General features: G+C 60.6%; 1 protein-coding gene across 1 annotated transcript in view; it reads right to left on the reverse strand.

Annotated features, from left to right (window-relative positions):
* Positions 1 to 536: 536 nt before the first annotated feature.
* LOC139999866 (histone-lysine N-methyltransferase SETD1A-like) overlaps positions 537 to 12,189 on the reverse strand; it is a 37,448-nt gene continuing 25,795 nt past the window's right edge. Inside the window, exons 12-17 of the mRNA XM_072029494.1 lie at positions 10,888 to 11,177; positions 8,537 to 8,718; positions 8,351 to 8,461; positions 5,996 to 6,103; positions 3,654 to 3,800; positions 537 to 3,569 (exon numbers count right to left, since the gene is read on the reverse strand). Of these exons, the coding sequence (XP_071885595.1) occupies positions 3,396 to 3,569; positions 3,654 to 3,800; positions 5,996 to 6,103; positions 8,351 to 8,461; positions 8,537 to 8,718; positions 10,888 to 11,177 (1,012 nt within the window). The 3' untranslated portion in view covers positions 537 to 3,395. The remainder of the gene's footprint in view (positions 3,570 to 3,653; positions 3,801 to 5,995; positions 6,104 to 8,350; positions 8,462 to 8,536; positions 8,719 to 10,887; positions 11,178 to 12,189) is intronic.

The following is a 12,189-nucleotide window of genomic DNA, read 5'->3' on the forward strand; positions in this document are numbered from 1 at the left end:
TCCCCCCCCATATCTCACCCTAAATGTTAGCACCCCCCAACTCCCCAGACCCCCCCCAAATATTAAGGTGACCCCCCCAAGACATTGGGGACCCCCCCCCAAATATTAACGACCCCCCCAAGTCCCCCGAACCCCCGCCCCACAAGGTGACCAGGACCCCCCCAAGACCCCTGCGGAGACCCCCCCCAAGATATTGGGGACCCCCCCAAGACCCCTCCCCAGCCATCCAGGACCCCCCACATTTGGATACCCTCCCAAATATTAAAGACCCCCCCAATATCTCAAAATTCCCCCCCAACCCCCCTTACGGTGACCAGGACCCCCCAAAACCCCCCAAACAATCCCCAAGGCACCCCCCCAAGACACTGAAGTACCCCCCAAGCAATTCAGGGACCCCCCCACCCCAAAAAAACTCCCCAGTCTCAAAGCTCAATGGCCACTTTATAAAAATGGGGGGGGCCGGGGACCTCTCCCAGCACGAACATATGTACAGGGGCATTTACAGGAGGGGGGGGGGGGGTTCTGGTGCCCTCCCCTCCCCCCGGGGGGGTATTTACAGAGCCGGGGGGGGGGCGCGCACACACCCCGGGGGGGGGGTCAATGTACAGGTATGTACAGCCGGACGCGCCCGGGGTTTCTACAAAGAAACAGCCAACGAACGGCAAAAAAAAAAAAAAAGTGCCTTCTCCGGGGAAAAGGGGGGGCCGTGGGGGGGCGGGCGTGGTCGCCAGTGGGGTGGCATGGCCGCCGGGGTCATCGTTGGGGTGTCATGGCCGCCAGGGTGTCATGGCCGCCATCGAGGTGTCATGGCTGCCGTGGTCATCGTTGGGGTGTCATGGCCGCCGTCGAGGTGTCATGGCTGCCGTTGAGGTGTCATGGCTGCCAGGGTGTCATGGCCGCTGGGGTCATTGTTGTGGTGTCATGGCCGCCGGGGTGGTGTCATGGCTGCCGTTGGGGTGTCATGGCTGCCATCGAGGTGTCATGGCTGCCGTGGTCATCGCTGTGGTGTCATGGCCGCCAGGGTGTCATGGCCGCCATCGAGGTGTCATGGCTGCTGTCGAGGTGTCATGGCCGCCAGGGTGTCATGGCTGCTGGGGTCATCATTGTGGTGTCATGGCTGCCTTGGTGGTGTCATGGCTGCCAGGGTGGTGTCATGGCTGCCAGGGTGTCATGGCCGCCATCAGGGTGTCATGGCCGCCGTTGAGGTGTCATGGCTGCCGTGGTCATCGTTGGGGTGTCATGGCCGCCAGGGTGTCATGGCTGCCAGGGTGTCATGGCTACCTTGGTGGTGTCATGGCCGCTGTGGTCATCACTGGGGTGTCATGGCTGCCACCAAGGTGTCATGGCTGCCAGGGTGTCATGGCCGCCGTTGAGGTGTCATGGCTGCCGTGGTCATCGCTGTGGTGTCATGGCCGCCAGGGTGTCATGGCCGCCATCGGGGTGTCATGGCTGCCATTGAGGTGTCATGGCCGCCAGGGTGTCATGGCTGCTGGGGTGGTGTCATGGCTGCTGGGGTCATTGTTGTGGTGTCATGGTCGCCGTCAAGGTGTCATGGCCACCGTCGGGGTGTCATGGCTGCCGTGGTCATCGTTGAGGTATCATGGCTGCCCTGGTCGTTGTTGGGGTGTCATGGCCGCCATCGAGGTGTCATGGCTGCTGTCGAGGTGTCATGGCCGCCGAGGTGTCATGGCTGCCGCTGAGGTGTCATGGCCGCCGTCGGGGTGTCATGGCTGCCGGGGTGTCATGGCTGCCTTGGTGGTGTCATGGCCGCCGGGGTGTCATGGCCGCCATCGAGGTGTCATGGCCGCCATTGAGGTGTCATGGCCGCCTTGGTGGTGTCAGCGCTGCCTTTGGGGTCGTCACGGTGAGCACCACGATGACGTCACACCAACCACGATGACGTCACACCAACCACGATGACGTCACACCAACCACGATGACGTCACACCAACCTCATTGACCTCTCACCAACCACGGTGATGACCATGGTGACCATCACGATGACCTCACACCAACCATGACGACCTCTTGCCAACCACGTTGACTTCTCACCAACATCGTTGACCTCTTGCCAACCACGGTGATGACCACGATGATGACCATGGTGATGACCATGACGACCTCTTGCCAACCACGATGACCCAACACCAACAACGATGACCTCTTGCCAACCACATTGATGACCTCTTCCCAACGCTGATGATGCACCACCAACGCCGATGACCTCTTGCCAACTGCGTTGACTTCTCACCAACATCGTTGACCTCTTGCCAACCAAAGTGATGACCACGGTGATGACCATGATGACTTCTTGCCAACACCGATGACCCAACGCCAACCACACCGACGACCTCTTGCCAACTGCGTTGACCTCTTGCCAACCATGGTGATGACCTCTTGCCAACCACGTTGACTTCATGCCAACCACCATGACCTCTTGCCAACCGCGTTGACTTCTCACCAACATCGTTGACCTCTTCCAACCATGGTGATGACCACGGCGATCACCACGATGACCTCACACCAACAACGATGACCCAACGCCAACCACGATGACTTCTCACCAACATCGTTGACCTCTTGCCAACCATGGTGATGACCATGATGACCTCTCGCCAACCACGATGACCCAACACCAACCACGATGACCTCTTGCCAACTGCGTTGACCTCTTGCCAACCATGGTGATGACCTCTTGCCAACCACGTTGACTTCTCACCAACATCGTTGACCTCTTGCCAACCATGGTGATGACCACGATGACCTCTTGCCAACACCGATGACCCAACACCAACAACGATGACCTCTTGCCAACCATGGTGATGACACCATGCCAACCACATTGACTTCTCACCAACATTGTTGACCTCTTGCTAACCATGGTGATGACCACGGTGACCTCTTGCCAACGCCGATGACCCAGCACCAACAACGATGACCTCTTGCCAACCATGGTGATGACCATGGTGATGACCACGACGACCTCTTGCCAAAGACATTGATGACCTCTTGCCAACGATGATGACCCAACACCACCACGTTGACCTCTTGCCAACCACGTTGACTTCTCCCCAACGCCGCTGCCTCCTCGCCCACCAGAAGGCCCACCACCAGGCCCACCAGAAGGCCCACCAGAAGGCCCACCACCAGGCCCACCAGAAGGCCCACCATCAGGCCCACCATCAGGCCCACCACCAGGCCCACCAGAAGGCCCACCACCAGGCCCACCAGAAGGCCCACCAGAAGGCCCACCACCAGGCCCACCAGAAGGCCCACCATCAGGCCCACCATCAGGCCCACCACCAGGCCCACCAGAAGGCCCACCACCAGGCCCACCAGAAGGCCCACCACCAGGCCCACCACCAGGCCCACCACCGGGCCCACCACGCGGTGGCCTAGTTGAGCGTGCCGCGGCAGCTCTCGGTGCGGCACAGGCAGGGGATTTTGGTGTCCTCGATGGGGAACTTGTAGTCGTAGGTGATCTCCTCGTTGACCCCGATGGGCTGCTTCGAGTAGATGACGATCTTCTTCTGCGCCTCGATGGTGATCACCTTGGCGTAGCAGTTGGGCTGCGGTGGTGGAGAGGACGCCAGGGGGTCACGGGGGTGGAATTTGGGGCGGTTTGGGGTTTTTTAGGATGGGGTGGGGCTCACCGTGCAGCAGTGGTTGATGAAGCGGGCCAGGTTGCCGCACTTGGTGGCGTCGATGATGGTGTCGTGGTCGACGCGGAAGAGGTAGCTGCTGCCGATGCCCTCCTGGACGTAGCGCTTCTCCCGCATGTCCGCCACCACCTGGGGGTGGTGGTACGGCTGCAGGGGATTTGGGGGGTTCGAGGGGATTATGGGGGATTTGAGAGGTTCTAGGGGTGGTGGGATGTGATTATGGGGGATTTGAGGGGGTTGTAGGGGTGGTAGAACATCTCCATGGGGCTTCTGGGGGCTCTAGGGGTGGTAGAACATCTTTATGGGGTTTTTGAGGGGGCTTTAGGGGTGGTGGGACGTGATTATGGAGGTTTTGAGAGGTTCTAGGGGTGGTGGGACGTGGTTATGGGGGTTTAGGGGGGGTTCGAGGGGGTTTAGGGGGGGTTTGAAGGGGGTTCGAGGGTGGTGGGGAGGTCGTTATGGGGGATTTGAGGGGTTCTAGGGATGGTAGAACATCATAAAGTGGGTTTCTAGGAAGGTTTTAGGGGTGGTAGAACATCTCCATAGGGTTTTTGAGGGGGCTTTAGGGGTGGTGGGACGTGGTTATGGGGGTTTTGGGGGGTTTCTAGGGGATTAGGGGGGGTTTGGAGGGGGTCTGAGGGTGGTGGGAGGTCGTTATGGGGGATTTGAGGGGTTTAGAGGTGGTGGGAGGTGATTATGGGGGATTTGAGGGGTTTAGGGGTGGTAACATTATGGGGTTTTTGGGGGGCTCAAGGGGTGGTGGGGATGTGGTTATGGGGTTTTTGAGGTGGTCTGAGGGTGGTGGAACATGGTTATGGGTTTTTGGGGGGCATTGAGGGTGGTGGGAGGTCGTTCTGGGGTTCTAGGGGTGGTAGAACATCTTAAAGGGGTTTTTGAGGGGACTTTAGGGGTGGTAGAACATCTCCATGGGGTTTCTGGGGGGCTCTAGGGGTGGTGGATGTGGTTATGGGGCTTTTGGGGGGGTTCAAGGGGATTATGGGGCTTTTGGAGGGAGTTTGAGGGTGGTGGGAGGTCATTATGGGGGATTTGAGGGGTTCTAGGGGTGGTAGAACATTGTAAAGTGGGTTTTGAGGAAGTTTTAGGGGTGGTAACAAACATCCCCGTGGGGTTTTTGGGGGACTCTAGGGGTGGTGGGGATGTGGTTATGGGGGATTTGGGGGGGTTCTAGGGGATTAGGGGGGTTTTGGAGGGAGTTCAAGGGTGGTGGGGAGGTGATTATGGGGGATTTGAGGAGGTTTTAGGGGTGGTAGAACATCTCCGTGGGGTTTTTGGGGGGCTCTAGGGGTGGTGGGACGTGGTTATGGGGGATTTGGGGGGGTTTCTAGGGGATTTGGGGGGTTTTGGAGGGGGTCTGAGGGTGGTGGGAGGTCGTTATGGGGGATTTGAGGGGTTCTAGGGATGGGCAACATCTCCAGGGGTTTTTGGGGGGCTCTAGGGGTGGTGGGACGTGGTTATGGGGGATTTGGGGGGGGTTCCAGGGGGATTTGGGGGGTTTTGGAGGGGGTCTGAGGGTGGTGGAGGTCGTTATGGGGATTTGGAGGGGTTCTAGGGGTGGTAGAACATCTTGATGGGGTTTTGGGGGGGCTTTAGGGGTGGTGGGACATGATTATGGAGGTTTTCGGCTGAGAGGTTCTGGGGGGTGGGACGTGGTTATGGGGGTTTTGGGGGGGTTCGAGGGGATTAGAGGGGTGTTGGAGGTTCTAGGGTGGTGGAGGCTGTTGATGGGGGATTTGAGGGGTTCTACAGGTGGTGGGAGGTGATTATGGGGGATTTGAGGGGTTCTGAGGGGTGAAGAACATCTCCATAGGGTTTTTGAGGGGGCTTTAGGGGTGGTGAACAGTTATGGGGTTTTTGAGGGGGTCTGAGGGTGGAGGGAGGTGATTATGGGGTTTTTGGGGGGCTCTAGAGGTGGTGGGACATGGTTATGGGGGATTTGGGGGGGTTCGAGGGGATTATGGGTTTTTTGAGGGGTTCTAGGGGTGGTAGAACATCTCCATGGGGTTTTTGGGGGGGTTTTAGGGGTGGTAGAACATCTTTATGGGGTTTTTGGGGGGCTCTAGGGGTGGTGGGACGTGGTTATGGGGGATTTGGGGGGGATCGGGGGGATTATGGGTTTTTTGAGGGTCTCTAGGGGTGGTAGACACATCTCCATAGGGTTTTTGGGGGGCTCTAGGGGTGGTGGGCAGTGGGTGATGGGATTTTTGAGGCGGTTTGAGGGGATTATGGGGTTTTTGGGGGGGTTTTAGGGGTGGTAGACCATCTTTAGGGTTTTTTTTGGGTTTTTTTTTGGGGTGTTGAGCCTTACTGCTGATGTTCTGCCCCACGTACTCGATGACCATCTCGTCGGCGGCGATGGGGCCCATGGCGAGGCCCCACTCGTGGATGCGGCTGCGCCCGAACCGCAACCGCTTCTTCCGGAACTTTGGGGGGGACACGAGGGTCACCGGGGGGGGGGACAAACCCACCCCAGGTCCCCACGAAGACCCCCGTGGTGGAGCAGGACCTCAATGGTGTTGGGGACGCCCAACTGAAGAGCGTCGGCGACCCAAGGTGTCAACGCAACGCGGCGTCAACCCAAGGTGTCACCAACCCAACCCAACGTGTCACCAACCCAACGTGTCACCAACCCAACGTGTCACCAACCCAACGTGTCACCAACTCAACGCGTCACCAACCCAACGCGTCACCAACCCAACGTGTCACCAACCCAACGTGTCATCAACCCAACGCGTCACCAACCCAACGCGTCACCAACCCAACGCGTCACCAACTCAACGTGTCACCAACCCAACGTGTCACCAACCCAACGTGTCACCAACTCAACGTGTCACCAACTCAACGTGTCACCAACCCAACGCGTCACCAACCCAACGTGTCACCAACCCAACGTGTCATCAACCCAACGCGTCACCAACCCAACGTGTCACCAACCCAACGTGTCACCAACCCAACGCGTCATCAACCCAACGTGTCACCAACCCAACGTGTCACCAACCCAACGCGTCACCAACCCAACGCGTCACCAACCCAACGCGTCACCAACCCAACCCAACGTGTCACCAACCCAACGTGTCACCACCCCAACGCGTCACCAACCCAACGCGTCACCAACCCAACCCAACGTGTCACCAACCCAACGTGTCACCACCCCAACGCGTCACCAACCCAACGCGTCACCAACCCAACCCAACGCGTCATCATCCCAACGCGTCGTTGACCCAATGCATCATCACCCCAACACATCGCCAACCCAACGCGTCGCCCACCCAATGCATGTGAAGACACGGGGCCAACCCAACGCGTCGTCAATGCAACACGTCGTCAACGCAACGCGTCACCAACCCAACGTGTCACCAACCCAACGTGTCACCAACCCAACGTGTCGTCAACCCAACACGTTGTCATCCCAACACGTCACCCACCCAACATGTCACCAACCCAATGCGTTGTTGACCCAACGCGTCATCATCCCAACACGTCGTCATCCCAACATGTCACCAACCCAACGCGTCATTGACCCAACGTGCTGCCAACCCAACATGCCACCAACGCAACGCGTCGTCATCCCAACACGTCACCAACCCAACGCGTCGCCCACCCAACCCAACGTGTCATCATCCCAACGCATCGCCAACCCAACGCGCCGCCCACCCAACGCGTCATCATCCCAAGGTGTCACCAACCCAACGCGCCGCCATCCCAACGTGCGTGAAGACGTGTCGTCAACCCAACGCATCAACCCAATGCATCGCCAACCCAACACGTCGCCCACCCAACCCAACGTGTCATCATCCCAACGCGCCACCCACCCAACGCATCAACACAATTCATCGCCAACCCAACGTGCGTGAAGATGCGTCACCAACCCAACGCATCACCAACTCAACGCATCACCAACCCAATGCGTCATCATCCCAATGCATCGCCAACCCAAAGCGCGTGAAGACATGGGGCCAACCCAATGCATCGCCCACCCAACGCGTTGTCATCCCAACACGTCGCCCACCCAACCCAACACGTCATCATCCCAACGCGTCGCCAACCTAACGCATCATTGACCCAACGCGCTGCCCACCCAACCCAACGCATCACCAACCCAACCCAACGTGTCATCAACCCAACGCGTCGTCAACCCAACATGTCGCCAACCCAACGCGTCGCCCACCCAACGTGTCGTTGACCCAATGCGTCATCATCTCAACGCGCTGCCCACCCAACACGTCATCATCCCAACGTGTCGTCAACCCAACCCGTTGGCATCCCAACACGTCATCAACCCAACGCGCCGCCCACCCAACCCAACGCGTTGTCAACCCAACGCGTCACCCACCCAACACACGTGAAGACACGGGGCCAACCCAATGCGTCGTCAACCCAACGCGTCACCAACCCAACACGCGTGAAGACGCGTTGTCAACCCAACGCATCAACCCAACGCATCGCCAACCCAACGCGTCGCCCACCCAACACGCGTGAAGACACGGGGCCAACCCAACACGCCGCCGCCAACGCAGCGGTCACCAACCCAACACATCACCAACCCAACGCGTCGCCCACCCAACGCATCGCCTCCCCCAACACGTGCACAGACGGGCACCGACAACCACCCACAGGCACGTCACCGTGCACCCTCCGACTCTCCGACACCACCACCCCCAACGTCCCACCTTGAGCTGGTTGAGCTTCAGCAGGTCGCTGTCGAGCAGCGCGGCCGAGCCGATGGCGCTGAGCAGCCGCCGTTGCTCCGAGCGCCGCTCCGACAGCACGCGGTTGGGCCCCTACGGAGACGGCGCCGGTGGGTGGGGATGGGAAGGGACATTTTGGGGGGGTCAGGCATATTTTGGGGGTCCTACCTGCGTGTCGGGGGCGTCGGGGTCCGGGGGGGGCGCGGGGCAGGGGTGGAGGTAGCGGGCTTTCTCCCGGCGGCTGATGGGGTAGTAGCCCTCGCTGCGGGCGCTGCCGGTGCGGTGCTCGCGCGTCTCCGGCCACCGGCGCGGCCGCCGTGCAGCGCCCGTTGGGCCAAGTGGGGGGCGTCAAGGGGACAGAGTTGGGGTTCAAGAGGGGGGGGGGGCGTCCCCAAAAAAAGGGGGCGGGGGCAGCCAAAAGGCAGAGAAGACCCGAAGAGGTGGTCTCAAGAATTGGCGGCAGGGCAGCGAAAAAAGCTCGAAAAAGAGCCAAAATTCCAGCCTAATGGGCTCAAAACCCAACGCTAATGTCCCCAAAACCCAAAAACCCAATGCCAATGTCCCCAAAAAACATCTTGATGCCCCCAAAACCCAAAACTCAACGCTGATGTCCCCAAAACCCAACGCTAATGTCCCCAAGACCCAAAGGCAATGTCCCCAAAAACCAAAAAACTCAACGCTGATGTCCCCAAAACCCAACGTCAACGACCCCAAGACCCAAAAGCCTAATGTCCCCAAAACCCAAAAACCCAACGCTCATGTCCTCAAGACCCCAAACCCCAACGTCAATGTCCCAAAACACCGCCTATGTCCCCAAAAACCAAAAACTCAACACTGATGTCCCCAAGACCCCAAAACCCAATGTCAACGTCCCCAAGACCCAGACTCTTTTTGCCCCCAAAAACCAAAAACTCAATGCTCATATCCCCAAAACCCAAAAACCCAAAAAACCCCACAATATCCCCAAGACCCAATACTAATGTCCCCAAAACCCAAAAACTCAACTCTGATGTCCCCAAAACCCAATCACTAATCCCCCAAGACCCCAATACCCAATACCAAATCCCCAAAATCCCCAACACCCAACTCCATGTCCCCAAGACCCAACCCCAATCTTCTAAGACCCGAAAGCCCACATGCCCAAGACCCGAATACCCAACCGCCTATGTCCCCAAAACCCCAAGACCCAACACCCACATCCCCAAGAACCAAAGCCAACATCCCGAAGACCCCAAGACCCATCTCCATGTCCCCAAGACCCGACACCCAACACCCATGTCCCCAAGACCCCAAAACCCAAAATCCACATCCCCAAGACCCCAAAACCCAACATCCCCAAAACCCTAATCTCCACGTCTCCAAGACCCTGACACCCAGAACGCCAATGTCCCCAAGACCCCCAACACCCAATATCAACATCCCCAAGACCCCAAAACCCAACTCCAAATGCCCCAAGACCCCAACAAACCAACACCCACATCCCCAAGGACCAAAGCCAACATCCCGAAGACCCCAACACCCACGATCCCTATGTCCCCAAGACCCAACCCCAATGTCTTGAAGACCCAAAACCCCACATCTCCAAGACCCCGACACCCAACACCAACAACCCCAAGACCCCAAAACACCCAACACCCACGACCCCAAGACCCGGCTCCCATGTCCCCAAGACCCCAACACCCAACGCCAATGTCCCCAAGACCCCAAGTCCACACCCACATCCCCAAGGACCAAAGCCAACATCCCGAAGACCCCAAGACCCTGACACCCAACACCCTCACATCCCCAAGACCCCGACACACCAATCCCTAACTCCCCAAGACCCCGACACCCAACGCCCACGTCCCCAAGACCCCAACACCCAACACCCACGTCCCCAAGACCCCATCCCCATGTCCCCAAGACCCCAAGACCCAAAATACCAACATCCCCAAGACCCCAAGACCCAACACCCAACGTCCCCAAGACCCCAAAAACCAACACCCACATCCCCAAGGACCTAAAGCCAACATCCCGAAGACCCCAACACCCAATGCCAACGTCCCCCAAGACCCTGACACCCACTGCCCACGTCCCCAGGAACCCTAAAACCCAAAGCCAACGTCCCCAAGACCCCAACACCCAACACCCACATCCCCCCAAGACCCCAAGATCCAACACCCACGTCCCCAAGACCCAACAACGTCCCCAAGACCCTCAGATCCAACGCCCATGTCCCCAAAACCCAACCCCCAATCTCTTGAAGACCCAAAGACCCAACACCCCAGATCCCCAAGACCCCAAAACTAATTACCTAAGACCCCAAAACCCAATACTAACGCCCCCAAGACCCCAAAACCCAATGCCCATGTCCCTAAGACCCAACTCCAAGCTCCCAGACCCGAAGACCCAACGCCCACATCCCCAAGACCCCAAGACCCATCTCCACGTCCCCACGACCCAATGCCAATGTCCCCAAGACCCCGACATCCAACGCCCACACCCCCAAACCCCCAACACCCAACGCCCACACCCCCAACCCCCCGCCCCCCGCCGAGCCCCCCCAGCACCCGTCAGGATATCGGTGTGGTGCACCCAGTGGGTGTCGTTGAGCCAGTGGGTGCCGCTGTCCTCCTGCAGGAGCCTCTCGTAGGTGACACGTAGGAACCGCATGTCCTCGGCGTCCAGCCCCGCGCTCCAGATGTCGTAGAGGATGGTCATCTGCTCGAACTCGCTGCGGGGGAAGGAGCGGGCCGGCCGGGGGCGGGGGGGGGCCGCGAGGTCGTAACCACCTCCGGACGCCTCGTCCTCCACCTCGGCGCCTCTCCTCCTCCTCGTCATCCTCTTCCCTCAAGTCTTCCTCCTCCTCGTCCGTGGCTGCTCGCCCGGTCTCGGTCCCGACCCCGAGGACGCCGGCGCCGGGGGGGGGGGGTGCCGTTTGCGCCGGGGGGGCGCCGGAGGGGGGGGCGGCGGAGGGAGGAGGGCGGGGGACCAAGGGGGGCCCCCGCTTTCCAGCTCGTTCCCAGTCCCGGGGCCTGCCATTTTCGGGGGCTTCCAGCACTTCGGGGCCGGGGGTGTCGAGGCGTAGAGCGTCGCCGGGGTGGGGGGGGTGGTGGGTGGTGGGGGGCGGCGTTTTCGGGGGGGCCGCGCCGTGGGGGGGGGCCGGCGCGCACCGGCATGGCATAATTGGTGCTCGCAGGGTGACCGGAGGGCTCGCGGGGGCGGGGGCAGGGGGTGCTGGCGGGGGGCGTCGTCGTCTTCCCTTCCTCTTCTTCCTCCTCTTCCTCCTCGCTGGCCCCCCCCCCGGGTGAGGGCGATGGCAGCCAACACGGCGAGGGTCCCCCTCTCCCGCGGATGACGTCGTCGTCGAATTTTGGGAGCCCCCCCGGGCCAGCTCCAGCAAAGGAGGTGGCCCCCAAACGTTCGGCGGGGGGCCGCTGGGGAGCCCGCGGGCGTGGGGTTCTTCGGGCATGGGGGGGGGCCCCAAAATCAGCCCCCCCACCCCCGCCGGGGTCGTCGGCCCAGCTCTTCACCAGCGAGCGCACCGGCCGGGAGAGGCGACCGGCCGCGGTGGGGGGCGGGGGGGTCGCGGCGGGGTCGTGGGGGGGCCGCCGGGGTCGGCGGAGGGGCAGGGGGGGCGGCGCCGGGGGCGGGGGGGCGATGGGGGAGGCTGGGGGGCGATGGGAGGCGAGGGGGGGGCGAGGGAGGAGGAGGAGGAGGAGGAGGAGGTGGGGGGGGCGCGGGGGGGGGCTCGTCGCCGGGGGGCAGGGTCTTGCGGCGTTTTTGGGGGGCAGCAGCGGGATGGGCGAGGGGGGGCGGGGGGGGGGGAGGCGCGGGGGGGG

Source organism: Anas platyrhynchos, chromosome 30 (assembly GCF_047663525.1).
Source record: "Anas platyrhynchos isolate ZD024472 breed Pekin duck chromosome 30, IASCAAS_PekinDuck_T2T, whole genome shotgun sequence".
NCBI lineage: Eukaryota > Metazoa > Chordata > Aves > Anseriformes > Anatidae > Anas > Anas platyrhynchos.